The following is a 15000-nucleotide window of genomic DNA, read 5'->3' as shown; positions in this document are numbered from 1 at the left end:
TGAACTTGCAAAAACTACAATCAAATCTGAGATTTCTCAACAGATCAGGCCAAAGAGACAAATTTAGCCGTCTAGCTCCATAGACTCCCATTCATTTAGCCGTCTGGCTCCAAAGACTCCCATTCATTTAGCCGTCTAGCTCCATAGACTCCCATTCATTTAGCTGTCTAGCTCCATAGACTCCCATTCATTTAGCTGTCCAGCTCCATAGACTCCCATTCATTTAGCTGTCCAGCTCCATAGACTCCCATTCATTTAGCCATCTAGCTCCATAGAACCCCATTCATTTAGCCGTCTAGCTCCATAGACTCCCATTCATTTAGCCGTCTGGCTCCAAAGACTCCCATTCATTTAGCTGTCTGGCTCCATAGACTCCCATTCATTTAGCCGTCTGGCTCCAAAGACTCCCATTCATTTAGCCGTCTAGCTCCATAGACTCCCATTCATTTAGCCGTCTAGCTCCATAGACTCCCATTCATTTAGCTGTCTAGCTCCATAGACTCCCATTCATTTAGCTGTGTAGCTCCATAGACTCCCATTCATTTAGCTGTCCAGCTCCATAGACTCCCATTCATTTAGCTGTCCAGCTCCATAGACTCCCATTCATTTAGCTGTCCAGCTCCATAGATTCCCATTCATTTAGCCGTCTAGCTCCATAGAACCCCATTCATTTAGCCGTCTAGCGCCATAGACTCCCATTCATTTTGCCGTCTAGCTCCATAGACCCCCATTCATTTAGCTGTCTAGCTCCATAGATTCCCATTCATTTAGCCGTCTAGCGCCATAGATTCCCATTCATTTAGCCGTCTAGCTCCATAGAACCCCATTCATTTAGCCGTCTAGCGCCATAGACTCCCATTCATTTTGCCGTCTAGCTCCATAGACTCCCATTTATTTAGCTGTCTAGCTCCATAGATTCCCATTCATTTAGTCATCTAGCTCCATAGACCCCCATTCATTTAGCCGTCTAGCTCCATAGACTCCCATTCATTTTGCACTGGACCGCGATCACCCAGATATATATATATATATATATATATATATATATATATATATATATATATATATATATATATATATATATATATATATATATATATATATATATATATATATATATATATATATATCTATCTATCTATATATATATCTATCTATATATATATATATATATATATATATATATATATATATATGCGTTCCGTCCTCTTCAGGAATCAACAACAATCCTCGAGGCCAGTGAGCTACACGCTGAAAATGTCAAGTTTAAAGAACATTTGGATGGTGCAACAAGGCAGGTCTGCTCGGTTCTTTTGGGGAATGATTGTAAAGATTTACAAATAATATGTTTAGGTCATTTCCTCTCTAACTGGGAGGTTTTATAAAGAATATGTTAGATCATTTCCTCTAACTGGAAGGTTTTATAAAGAATATGTTAGATCATCTCTCTAACTGGGAGGTTTTATAAAGAATATGTTAGATCATTTCCTCTCTAACTGGGAGGTTTTATAAAGAATATTTTAGATCATTTCCTCTCTAACTGGGAGGTTTTGGGACTGATTGGTGGGATTGCTGTGGACGAAGTACACACGGAGATACACTGGTAAGAGCCAATGAGGTGTAACCATGTATCAGCTCATTTAAATAACTCACTCTCTACTGTATTGTGTCAACAAATGCAAGACTATACTCGGCCTGATGATTAATCCAGAGAGGACTCCACACATCCACATTCACTCAGTATATGTAGAAGAATATACAGTAAAGCTGTTCAGGAGGAAGCAGGTGCTGCGCATGCTGTAAAGCAGGTAAACCCCGTCCAGAGGGGTCAGAGGCAGGGATGGTTTTGAGGTGGAAGGAAACCAGGCTAGCGCAGGCAGGCTCCAGTTACACCCCCGCCCCCAGACTGTACTAACTTGGTCGCCTGGGTTTGGGTGGTGTTGGAGGGGGGGCTCTCCTTGTCTTGTCTGAGAGTGCGGACTGAGGTACAACCTGCACCGGAGACCCTGTAGGCGGGATGCTCTGTAAAACTAAAGGAGGGAACAACAGTGATGATATATTTATAAACAGGCAAAGAGGGGACAGAGACCTCCAGAAATCCAGACGAGTAGATGGTAGGACCCGCAGACTGCCAGGCCACCGGACCAGCAGGGAGAGTAGGGACTAGGTTAGGTTCTGCAGGTCAAGAGTTCTCAAGTCGCTAACACTTTACTCAAGTTTACACTGACTAGTCAGAAGTAAAGTCACTATCCGAGAAAGGCATGTCCTAAATCAAGACTGCAAGTCCTTAATCAAGTCCCAAGTCAAAGACCGACTAGTCTCCAGTTAGATCTGACTGGAGCAGTCCAGGGTCAAGTCAAAAGGTGAGAAAGGCAAGTCCTGAATCAAGATTAGTAATCCATAAGTCAAGTCACAAGATTTACAAGTTCTCAGTCAACTCAAGACAGACAAATCCAGTGCCAAGTCCAAAGTTAAGACAGGTAAATCCTGAATAAAGACAGTAGGTTCCATGTCTTAAGTCAAGTCCTAAGTCAATATTGGGAATCCTTAAGTCAAGTTGGAAGTTGAGACAGGCAAATCCTATATCCAGATAGCAAGTGCCAGTCAAGGCAGACAATTCCCAAGTCATGTCCTAAATCAAGTCCCAAATCAAGGCTGGAAAGTTTAATTTCTGACAGATGCTGAAGTCCAATCTAAGTCCAATCAAACAAGATTCCAAGTCAAGGACAGGTATTGCCAAAGTCCATCCATCCATATTATCAAGAACAGTTAAAGATTGACAAGTCCCAAGTCAAGTCCTAAGTCTAGGCTGGAAAGTTTACTTTCAGAGAGATGCTGAAGTCCAATCTAGTCAGACAAGATCCCAAGTCAAAGACAGGTAGCGCCAAAGTCCACACATCCTTTTATCCATATTATCAAGTCAAGTCCAAAATTGAAAATAGTCCCAAGTCAAGTTCTAAGTCAAGTCTAGACAGACAGGTTCAAGGCCCAAATTGAAACAGGCAAGTACCAAATCTAGGTAGCTGTCATGAACAAGCTCAAAGTCCAGAAAAAACAACAGAGACCAAGTTCCAAGTCACAGCCTAAGTAAAGGCCCAAGTCAAGGCAGTGTGTCACAGTCGAGACAAACAAGTGTTAAGTCAAGTCCTCAATAAAATCCAAGTCCAGTCAGACAAGATCCCAAGTCAAAGACAGGTAATACGAAGTCCATCCATCCATATTATCAAGTCAAGTCAAAGATCAACAAGTTCCAAGTCTCAACTCATCTCCTAAATCAAGTCCCAAGGCTAAAAAAAGAGATTCAGAAGTCCAATCTAAGTCCAGTCTGATAAGATCCTAAAAAAAGTCACCCAAGTCACATCCTAAGTAAAGGCCCAAGTCAAGACAGTGTGTCACAATTGAGACAAACAAGTCTCAAGTCCAAGTCCAAGTTTTATAAGACAAGATCCCATATCAAACAAGCCAGCAAGACCAGTGGAGCACCAAGGATATTACCAAACGCTGCAGCCCAAAATCTTGAGAGCCAACAGGTTCAGCCAATAAAACCCAGCGAGCAACAACTGTCCTATCAGACTTGGACTCAGACTGAACTACAGATTCGATATAACTGTTATAGAAATCAAAAGCTTTTACTTCTTGAATCCGTCAGTCTAGACCAGTGTTTCTCAAATGGGGGTACGTGTACCCCAAGGGGTACTCTGGAGGACTGCAGGGGGTACGTGAGTAAGTAAGTTAAGGGTACGTTTTTGTCGCTGTTTTTGAAGTTTGTCACTTTTTTAAAAGTTTTTGTCACTGTTTGTCACTATTTTCGACCTGTACTTGCCTGCCTTCCTTTCTTCCTCCCTTCCTTCCTTCCTTCCTTCCTTCCTCCCTTCTTTTTTTCTACTGTCTTCATTTTTTCTCCAAGTTTGTTTTTTCAAAAAACAATTCTGCCTTTTCAAGGTTTTTATCGCTTTTTAAAAACTTTTTGTCACTGTTTTCTAAGTTTTTGTTACTATTTTCCACCTATTCTTGCCTTACTTCCTTCTTTCTACCGACTTTTTACATTTTAAAAAACGTTTTTGTCGCCTTTTTCATTAGCATTTAAATGTTTTTCAGTTACATGGCTGTTGTTTGGTAAATCTATATCTAGTCAGGGGGTACTTGGCTTCAAAAAACACAATTCAAATGGGGTACATCATTGAAAAAAGTTTGAGAACCACTGATCTAGACATCAGATAACAATGTGAGACTCGGATGAGATGTACATGCATTAGACACATTAGGTACCAAGTCAGATTCTGGTTAATGTTACATGGAAATTAATTCATAAAAAAATTATGACTTGCATTTGAATTGTAAACTTTTTAAGGGAACAAGAATAGGAAGTGACAAAGTCCAGTGTGTCAAACCTACCCTCTGAGATGTTGACAGTGAAAGGGCTTCTGGGAATCTGCTGCCCAGCAAAGGTCACGTAGACAGTGTGAGCGCCCTCCAGGATGGGAACATAGGTGCAGCGGAAAATACTGTCGCCTCTGTTCTCCAACACAATCTCCACTGTATCCCTGCGACCATTTGAATCCACAATAATGACGCCTACGTCTCCAGCACCCGCCCCTGGAGAACAGACAGACGAACAACAAGACTCAAACTTGATCCTGACGGATCATTTTTTTATTTTTGGAAGAGGGAGAAGTCATGTAGCCAAGTATGCTCTTGTGCTTCCTGTTTTATGGTGCTGCATTAGTCTGTATCTTTATTTTTTGTTGAGTTGTGGGGTTTTCCATTTTTACTGTATGTATATATTCTTGAGTTTGTGTTTGTTAAGTTTTATGTATTTTAAACGCCCATCTAGGGAAAGGCATTGCCAATTAGCTAAGGCTATAAATGCTGTGGTGTGTGTCAGAGGTTTATGCTACATATGTCACTATACAAATAAACATTTAAATAAACCAAATTCTGGGAAAATATCACTGATTAGAAAAAGATCTCGACGACACAAAGGCAGCGTTATAAAGATATAAAGTCCCTACATCTGTTATGGTTGCATCTTTTAGTATGCAAGTGCCTAAATCTGCGATGAAGTCTGTGTGTCTGTGTTTCTGATTACCTGCAGTGTAAATGTCAAAGTATGTAGGTTTGTTGGCAACATTTCCCGTCTGCTGCAGTCCCGGCCCGCGGGCCTGTACTCTGGTTGGGTCGCCCATCGCCTTGGAAACATTCACCATGAAGGGACTTCTGTCGATGTCCTGCCCAGCAAACAGCACCTTCACCTGGGAGGAAAAGTGGCAAGACATGTAGCAAGATTGCAGGCATCGACTTCCCTACTCTCTCCTACATCTACTCCAACAGAGCGGCAAAGAATGCCCAATCCATTGCAGCTGACCCTAGCCACCCCTTGTCCTGCCAGTTTAAGCTACTTCCCTAAGGCCGTAGGTACTAGGTCCTTATGTCTGTCTGCTGTCCGGGGACAATAAAGTTACATTGACCTTGACTTGACACGCAGGCCTGTCAGCGCTTCTGATAGTACAGTTTAATTACATCTCGAAAGTAACTTTGAGGCATCTGTTCTGTTGAAAGGGTTGCCAGAAATGTAAATGGACTGTATTTATAGAGCACGTTTCTAGTCTTAAAGACTACTCAAATTCAGTGGTGTAGTCTACGTGATACGCAGGTATACGCAGTATACCCACTAAGAAAGCTCCACGATTTCCATATACCCACTTAAAAATGGCCAATGAAACACAACAACATACGTTCCATTATACTTTTGATATAATTTGAATTGTCATCTGTGTTTTTTCTTCTTGGCATGGGCTAAATAAAGGTATTTCCACAGTAAATTGGGGCATAAAAGTGTATCCGAATGCAGGAAATGAAGTCTTTGATGCTCAAAATAACCCTGGGGGAGGACACGCATTTAGACTCTTTAGTGGTGATTGTAGACTAAGTAGTCTTCTTAAAGTATCAAATAATAACGACATGTCTAGTTTGACCCAGTCAAATCTAAAGAGCTGTACAGATTGGACAAACACACACTGATAATTATGGACATAAAGTCACATCAATCAGTCAAATCAATCCTGGGTGTAAGAGTTTGGGTATATTGCACAAAGCCCTAAAAACACCGGAGTTCCAGGCTGGATAAAAAACCTTCTGTAAGGGCTATGAAGACACCAAGGAAATCATCGCAGAGACGCGAGTGTTAGGCCGGCTGCACACTGGCTGCGTGGCGTGAGCGTGTCAGCTGCCGGGCGTGTCTGCTGTGTGGCGTGTCCGTTTTTATTTGGGCTCCCATGTTAACAGGTTAGAGCGTGCACACGCACGTCTCAAAAACGCGTGCATGCTAGAAATAGAACCGATGCCTAATCAAAGTCTTTGCTTTTTACAAACACATATTAATAAATGACATTTTGATGTTGGAAAGTCTTGAGTTTTTGATATAAATGCAGATATAAATGTAATAAATAAAAATAATAATTATTATTGATTTCCAAATATTGCACCTGTCAATACAGAACCAAATATTCTGGAGTCTATTTTGCCGTCAATACTGCCGACGTTGTCTTTGCTGTAATCAGATCAGTATATATTTATGTTTATGGAAAACATCCATGTGTCCAGACAAGGCTCGCAGCAGCAGCGCCGCGTCAGACACCTTTCTGGTGGGGAAAGAGGTAGAAAACACCACGCAGCTGACACGCAGCTGACACGCAACAGAAACGCCACACTCACGCCACGCAGCCAGTGTGCAGGAGGCCTACGCTTTTAGCAGCCGGAAACAGTATGCTTCTACTCTTTATGGTTAGGAATTTATTAAATCATGAACCAGACATGCCTTATTTTGTCGTGTACGACAAGTAAGGGCTCTGAGTGTTAAAGAAGACCATGAGATGTAGTTGAAAACGCTGAAAGCTAGCGAGTAGCTCTTTGCGCTGTGAGATTGATTCCTTACTCTATGCAGCCCCTCCACTTTGGGCAGGTAGACCACCGAGTAGCTTCTGTTCTTGTCGTTGTTGGGGATCACTCGAGCCTGACGGACACACAAACACAATCACTTTCAGCTGGGTTCACTCTGTTGTGTGTGAAGGAATCAGGGTTTCTGCAGGTTTCACCAACTCAAATTAAAAACCCTTTTAACAACATTATGAATGAAATGTAAGACCGACTGTATATCACGACATACAAGTACAACGGAATGCAGAGTCACTAAATTACTTGCAAAGTGAAGACATTTATTAAAATGAAATAAAAGTGAAACTGAGTAATAATAATCAGGTACATATGCATGCTGCGAACTGTCTGGTTTTTCATACGGATTGTGATCAGAGCGGCTCACAGAATGGACTTCTAGCCTGCAGAAACCCTGATGAGTATAAAATGAGTGTGTGTGTGTGTGTGTGCGTGTGTGTGTGTATGTGTGTGTGTTCCCACCTCCTCCGTGTGTCCCTCTGGGTCCTCCACATAAACCAGAACTTCACCGAGTCCGGCCTCCACCGTCTCCACCAGAAACTCTGCAGGTTTCAGGACCACGTTCCCTCGAGGCTCAAGACCTGGCACACATGACACGAGGTCCAATGGAAAAATACTCAGGACTGAGAGTGTGTGTGTGTGTGTGTGTGTGTGTGTGTGTGTGTGTGTGTGTGTGTGTCTGTCTGTGTGTGTGTGTGTGTGTGCGTTTGTGTGTCTGCGTGTGTGTGTCTGTCTCCGTGTGTGTGTGTGTCTGTATGTGTGTGTGTGTGTGTCTGTGTGTGTGTGTGTGTGTGTGTGTGTGTGTGTGTGTGTGTGTGTGTATGTGTGTGTGTGTGTGTGTGTGTGTGTGTGTGTGTGTGTGTGTGTGTGTGTGTGTGTGTGTGTGTGTGTGTGTGTGTGTGTGTGTGTGTGTGTGTGTGTGTGTGTGTGTGTGTGTGTGTGTCTGTGTGTGTGTGTGTGTGTGTGTGTCTGTGTGTGTGTGTGTGTGTGTGTGTGTGTGTGTGTGTGTGTGTGTGTGTGTGTGTGTGTGTGTCGATGACGTCCTCACCTGGTCCGTAGGCTTTGGCCCTCTTGGGGTGCAGCGTCTTGGCCCTGAGGGGCGCGCCGGGCTTCAGTTTAGATTTGGGGAACTGAGACAGGTAGGTCATCACCGAGTGCTCGTCCACGTTGGGATCAACGATCTCCTCCGGAGCGATCACCTGGAGAACAACGACGAGGTTCACAGCTGCACATAATCCTCATAACTTCTTCCAAAAACACATCACTGACTACATTTACATGCACATAATATGCTGCTTTTTGCCCTTAAAAGATAATATTCAGACTAGACACGTTCCGAAACCATTTCTTGTTTCCTGATATTGATTCCGATACCTGAACTTTCGTACCGATCCAATACCGGTGTGTCATATTTTTATTATGTTTTAATAGCAGTATACTTATATCCCTGTATGCAGGGCTTTAAATTAACACCAGCCAAAATTAACTCAAATTTGTCTGGTGATGAATAAAGCGAAGCGTCTGTTTTTAATCGGCCGGCTGCAGAAACCATCCGACAAGTCAGTGTTTCCTGATTGGTCGGTTTTCTGCCGAGACATTTGGGCAGTTTGGTGTGTGTTTGGTGTGTGTTTGGTGTGTGTTTAGTGTGTGATTGGTGTGTGATTGGTGTGTGTGTTTGGTGTGTGTTTGGTGTGTGTTTAGTGTGTGATTGGTGTGTGATTGGTGTGTGTGTTTGGTGTGTATTTACTGTGTGTTTGGTGTGTGATTGGTGTGTGATTGGTGTGTGTGTTTGGTGTGTATTTGGTGTGTGATTTGTGTGTTTGGTGTGTGATTGGTGTGTGTGTTTGGTGTGTATTTGGTGTGTGTTTGGTGTGTGTTTGGTGTGTGATTGGTGTGTGTGTTTGGTGTGTGATTGGTGTGTGTGTTTGGTGTGTGTTTGGTGTGTGTTTGGTGTGTGTTTGGTGTGTGTTTGGTGTGTGATTGGTGTGTGATTGGTGTGTGTGTTTGGTGTGTGATTGGTGTGTGTGTGTTTGGTGTGTGTTTGGTGTGTGATTGGTGTGTGTGTTTGGTGTGTATTTGGTGTGTGTTTGGTGTGTGATTGGTGTGTGTGTTTGGTGTGTGTTTGGTGTGTGTTTGGTGTGTGATTGGTGTGTGTGTTTGGTGTGTGTTTGGTGTGTGTTTGGTGTGTGATTGGTGTGTGTTTGGTGTGTGATTGGTGTGTGATTGGTGTGTGTGTTTGGTGTGTGTTTGGTGTGTTTGGTGTGTGTTTGGTGTGTGTTTGGTGTGTGTTTGGTGTGTGTGTTTGGTGTCTGTTTGGTGTGTGTTTGGTGTGTGATTGGTGTGTGATTGGTGTGTGTGTTTGGTGTGTATTTGGTGTGTGTTTGGTGTGTGTTTGGCTCAGAAACGAGACAAACCAGAGGAGCTGAAATGAAGTCATTTAGGAAATAAAACGTGGAGATATTTTAGAGACTGAAGTAAATGATTATATTTTAATGAGATATGGGGAATGATAGAGGGAATGAGAGGAAAATGATAGAGGCAATGAGAAGGGGAATGATAGGGAATGTTGGGGAATGAGAGGGGGAATGATGGGGAATGATAGAGGGAACGATGGGGGGAAACGTAGCAGAAGATATTTCTTTATAAACCAGAACATACTGCTGGAGATGGAGCCTGAGTGTGCGTGTAAACTCCCAGAGGCTCATTAGAGTTAAAAGGAGGAACAGAACATTTTGAATTAGTGAACGAAGAAAAGAAAATAATGGAGGAGTGAGTTTGACAGAGCAGCAGCTGGTGAACAGCTGGTCATTAGCAGAGCAGGAAGAGCTTTTTAAATCCCCCGCTGAAGTAAAAGCATCACTAACACACTGTCAAAATACTCCTCCGGGACCACAACACAACCCTGAGTCTTCAGACCTGACCCAGGACCACAATACAACCCTGAGTCTTCAGACCTAACCCAGGACCACAACACAACCCTGAGTCTTCAGACCTAACCCAGGACCACAACACAACCCTGAGTCTTCAGACCTAACCCAGGACCACAACACAACCCTGAGTCTTCAGACCTAACCCAGGACCACAACACAACCCTGAGTCTTCAGACCCAACCCAGGACCACAACACAACCCTGAGTCTTCAGACCTAACCCAGGACCACAACACAACCCTGAGTCTTCAGACCTAACCCAGGACCACAACACAACCCTGAGTCTTCAGACCTAACCCAGGACCACAACACAACCCTGGAGTCTTCAGACCTAACCCAGGACCACAACACAACCCTGAGTCTTCAGACCTAACCCAGGACCACAACACAACCCTGAGTCTTCAGACCTAACCCAGGACCACAACACAACCCTGAGTCTTCAGACCTAACCCAGGACCACAACACAACCCTGAGTCTTCAGACCTAACCCAGGCAGCAGGGTTTCCACATGTTGGTTTAGATCCTCTGAAAGAGTAGAGAGACTAGGAAGCTTAAACACAGCACAAGATATTTGGTTTTTGAACCAAAACGTAGCAGTGTCAATGTAGCCTTAAAATAATAGTCTTGTAGTACTTCCATTTTCCTTCAAGACGGGGAACTGAATCCATTATCTCAGCTCTCATTTCACCTCGCAGATCACGGGACACGCTGACAGGGATGTCAAAGAAAGCAACAAAAACGTGCAAAAATATCAATAAAGACAATAAAATGTTTGGATAAAGCGACAAAATGTGTGTGTATGTCTGTGTATATGTGTGTGTCTGTGTGTCTGTGTGTCTGTGTGTGTGAGTGTGTTTGTGTTTGCGTGTGTGTGTAGGAAGAGGTTGCCATCTACTGTGATATACTGATGATGTAACTGTCCCTTTAACAACCAGATATTAAAGGGAGAGTTTTTGGGGAATAATCCAGAACGTGAATAGACCAAACCTCAATAAACATAAAAACATCTGCTCCAACACTTCATCAATCATCACACACATCGTTCATCAGCTGATAGCATTTGTTTTGTCCTCAACTCTGCTGCTAATTTAGTGCAGACTGCAAATAGACCAGATCGGCATTTAAAGCACCCACGCACACACACCCACGCACACACACACACACACACACACACACACACACACACACACACACACACACACACACACACACACACTCTATCATTAGACAGTATCATCTGGCTCAGGGCCTCTGAAAACAAGTGTTGGAATGTAACTAAGTACATTTACTCCAGTACTGTACTTCAGTCCAGATGTTGAGGTACTTGTACTTTACTTGAGTCTTCTCTTTTCATGTTACTTTCTACTTCTACTTCGCTACATTCATCTGTTACAGCTTTAGTTACTAGTTACTTTAGTTACTCCGCTACATTCATCTGTTACAGCTTTAGTTACTAGTTACTTTAGTTACTCCGCTACATTCATCTGTTACAGCTTTAGTTACTAGTTACTTTAGTTACTCCACTACGTTCATCTGTTCCAGCTTTAGTTACTAGTTACTTTAGTTACTCCGCTACATTCATCTGTTACAGCTTTAGTTACTAGTTACTTTAGTTACTCCTCTACATTCATCTGTTCCAGCTTTAGTTACTAGTTACTTTAGTTACTCCACTACGTTCATCTGTTCCAGCTTTAGTTACTAGTTACTTTAGTTACTAGTTACTTTAGTTACTAGTTACTTTAGTTACTCCACTACGTTCATCTGTTCCAGCTTTAGTTACTAGTTACTTTAGTTACTCCGCTACATTCATCTGTTCCAGCTTTAGTTACTAGTTACTTTAGTTACTCCGCTACATTCATCTGTTCCAGCTTTAGTTACTAGTTACTTTAGTTACTCCGCTACATTCATCTGTTCCAGCTTTAGTTACTAGTAACTTTAGTTACTCCGCTACATTCATCTGTTCCAGCTTTAGTTACTAGTTACTTTAGTTACTCCGCTACATTCATCTGTTCCAGCTTTAGTTACTAGTTACTTTAGTTACTAGTTACTTTAGTTACTCCGCTACATTCATCTGTTACAGCTTTAGTTACTAGTTACTTTAGTTACTCCACTACATTCATCTGTTCCAGCTTTAGTTACTTTAGTTACTCCACTACATTCATCTGTTACAGCTTTAGTTACTAGTTACTTTAGTTACTCCTCTACATTCATCTGTTACAGCTTTAGTTACTAGTTACTTTAGTTACTCCGCTACATTCATCTGTTACAGCTTTAGTTACTAGTTACTTTAGTTACTCCACTACATTCATCTGTTACAGCTTTAGTTACTAGTTACTTTAGTTACTCCGCTACGTTCATCTGTTACAGCTTTAGTTACTAGTTACTTTAGTTACTCCGCTACATTCATCTGTTCCAGCTTTAGTTACTAGTTACTTTAGTTACTCCACTACGTTCATCTGTTCCAGCTTTAGTTACTAGTTACTTTAGTTACTCCACTACATCATCTGTTCCAGCTTTAGTTACTAGTTACTTTAGTTACTAGTTACTTTAGTTACTCCGCTACGTTCATCTGTTCCAGCTTTAGTTACTAGTTACTTTAGTTACTCCGCTTCGCTCATCTGTTCCAGCTTTTAGTTACTAGTTACTTTAGTTACTCCACTACGTTCATCTGTTCCAGCTTTAGTTACTAGTTACTTTAGTTACTCCACTACATCATCTGTTCCAGCTTTAGTTACTAGTTACTTTAGTTACTCCACTACGTTCATCTGTTCCAGCTTTAGTTACTTTAGTTACTCCACTACATTCATCTGGTACAGCTTTAGTTACTAGTTACTTTAGTTACTCCACTACATTCATCTGTTACAGCTTTAGTTACTAGTTACTTTAGTTACTCCACTACATTCATCTGACAGTGAACACATTTCACGTTTTCGTCACTTTTTCGGACTTTCTTGATGCATTTTCTGCAGTTTTTGCTGTTTTTGTGACATTGTCCTGCTGGGAATTAATGCAGCTTTAAAGAGTTTCAGCTTCGGCCCTTGGTTAAAGGTTATGGAAGACAAAGGTTGAGCAACAGGTGAGTGTTACCTGAGGCACTCCGAGCCAGTCGTCGGCCTGCTGCATGGCCTCCCTGGCGTTCTCCACCGGCTGACTGGGATCCCACGTTTCCCAGTCTGGACAGAGACCTGAAGGCAGCACAGACACGTCAGTGATATGTGAGCTGCAATTCTGCCACGTGAGATCATTTCCTCTCCTGTTAATGTCGACACACTTCACTTATCAAAACTAAAGCAGACGTGGGAGTCCTGCAGGGCCCACGGCAGAGAGGCCTGCTGGGTAAACGCTCGGGGCGCCCGCAGTCCCGATGGGTAAAGAAAAGTTAAATATAATAAGAGTCAGCGTCAGAAATGTTAGAAAAACTGACAAAAAGTTGTCAGACACGTCGAAGTGTAGAAAAAACAGCAAAATTGAACACGCACACACACACACACACACACACACACACACACACACACACACACACACAGACTCACAGACAGACATATACACACATACACACACACACACACACACACACACACACACACACACACACACACACACACACACACACATACACACACACACATACACACACACACACACACACACACACACACACACACACACACACACACACACACACACACACACACACACACTCACACACACACACACACACATACACAGACACAGACAGACACGCAGACATACAGTACAGGCCAAAAGTTTGGACACACCTTCTCATTCAATGTGTTTCCTTTTTATTTTCATGACTATTTACATTGTAGATTCTCACTGAAGGCATCAAAACTATGAATGAACACATATGGAATTATGTACTTAACAAAAAAGTGTGAAATAACTGAAAACATGTCTTATATTTTAGATTCTTCAAAGTAGCCACCCTTTGCTTTTTTTGATAACTCTGCAAACCCTTGGTGTTCTCTCAATGAGCTTCATGAGGTAGTCACCTGAAATGGTTTTACCTTCACAGGTGTGCTTTGTCAGGGTTCATTAGTGGAATTATTTCCTTATTAATAAAAAAAGCAAAGGGTGGCTACTTTGAAGAATCTAAAATATAAGACATGTTTTCAGTTATTTCACACTTTTTGTTAAGTACATAATTCCATATGTGTTCATTCATAGTTTTGATGCCTTCAGTGAGAATCTACAATGTAAATAGTCATGAAAAATAAAAAAGAAACACATTGAATGAGAAGGTGTGTCCTAACTTTTGGCCTGTACTGTATATATATATATATATATATATATATATATATATATATATATATATATATATATATATATATATAAAAAAAAGCTGTTTGCAGGTTAGGGGTTGTGTCTGTGTGTGGGTTAGGGGGTTAGGGGGTTGTGTCTGTGTGTGGGGTGGGGGGTTAGGGGGTGTCTGTGTGTGGGTTGGGGGGTTGTGTCTGTGTGTGTTAGGGGGTTGTGTCTGTGTGTGGGTTGGGGGGTTAGGGGTTGTGTCTGTGTGTGGGTTGGGGGTTAGGGGGTTGTGTCTGTGTGTGGGTTAGGGGTTGTGTCTGTGTGTGTTAGGGGTTAGGGGGTTGTGTCTGTGTGTGGGGGTTGGGGGGTTAGGGGGTTGTGTCTGTGTGTGGGTTGGGGGTTAGGGGGTTGTGTCTGTGTGTGTTAGGGGTTGTGTCTGTGTGTGGGTTGGGGGGTTAGGGGGTTGTGTCTGTGTGTGGGTTAGGGGTTAGGGGTTGTGTCTGTGTGTGTTAGGGGTTAGGGGGTTGTGTCTGTGTGTGGGTTTGGGGTTAGGGGTTGTGTCTGTGTGTGGGTTGGGGGTTAGGGGTTGTGTCTGTGTGTGGGTTGGGGGTTAGGGGTTGTGTCTGTGTGTGTGTGGGTTAGGGGTTAGGGGTTGTGTCTGTGTGTGTGTTAGGGGTTAGGGGTTGTGTCTGTGTGTGGGTTAGGGGTTAGGGGTTGTGTCTGTGTGTGGGTTTGGGGTTAGGGGTTGTTGTGTCTGTGTGTGTTAGGGGTTGTGTCTGTGTGTGGGTTGGGGGTTAGGGGTTGTGTCTGTGTGTGTTAGGGGTTGTGTCTGTGTGTGGGTTGGGGGTTGTG

The 15000-nt window shown here is 42.7% G+C and overlaps 2 protein-coding genes across 2 annotated transcripts in view; one reads left to right on the top strand and one right to left on the bottom strand.

The window, feature by feature from the left end:
- The window catches only part of LOC114550445 (NLR family CARD domain-containing protein 3-like), a 689968-nt gene that overhangs the window by 456221 nt on the left and 218747 nt on the right, over positions 1-15000 (top strand). The gene's annotated exons all lie outside the window — the stretch shown is intronic.
- The window catches only part of LOC114550004 (filamin-C), a 69221-nt gene that overhangs the window by 31717 nt on the left and 22504 nt on the right, over positions 1-15000 (bottom strand). Inside the window, exons 4-10 of the mRNA XM_028570422.1 lie at positions 12967-13064; positions 8000-8150; positions 7414-7532; positions 6935-7012; positions 5090-5252; positions 4396-4596; positions 1917-2030 (exon numbers count right to left, since the gene is read on the bottom strand). Coding sequence (XP_028426223.1) covers positions 1917-2030; positions 4396-4596; positions 5090-5252; positions 6935-7012; positions 7414-7532; positions 8000-8150; positions 12967-13064 — 924 coding nt within the window. The remainder of the gene's footprint in view (positions 1-1916; positions 2031-4395; positions 4597-5089; positions 5253-6934; positions 7013-7413; positions 7533-7999; positions 8151-12966; positions 13065-15000) is intronic.

Source organism: Perca flavescens, chromosome 23, assembly GCF_004354835.1.
Source record: "Perca flavescens isolate YP-PL-M2 chromosome 23, PFLA_1.0, whole genome shotgun sequence".
Lineage (NCBI taxonomy): Eukaryota > Metazoa > Chordata > Actinopteri > Perciformes > Percidae > Perca > Perca flavescens.
The sequence above is the reverse complement of the archived record's forward strand: the minus strand, read 5'-3'. Positions and strand labels throughout refer to the sequence as shown.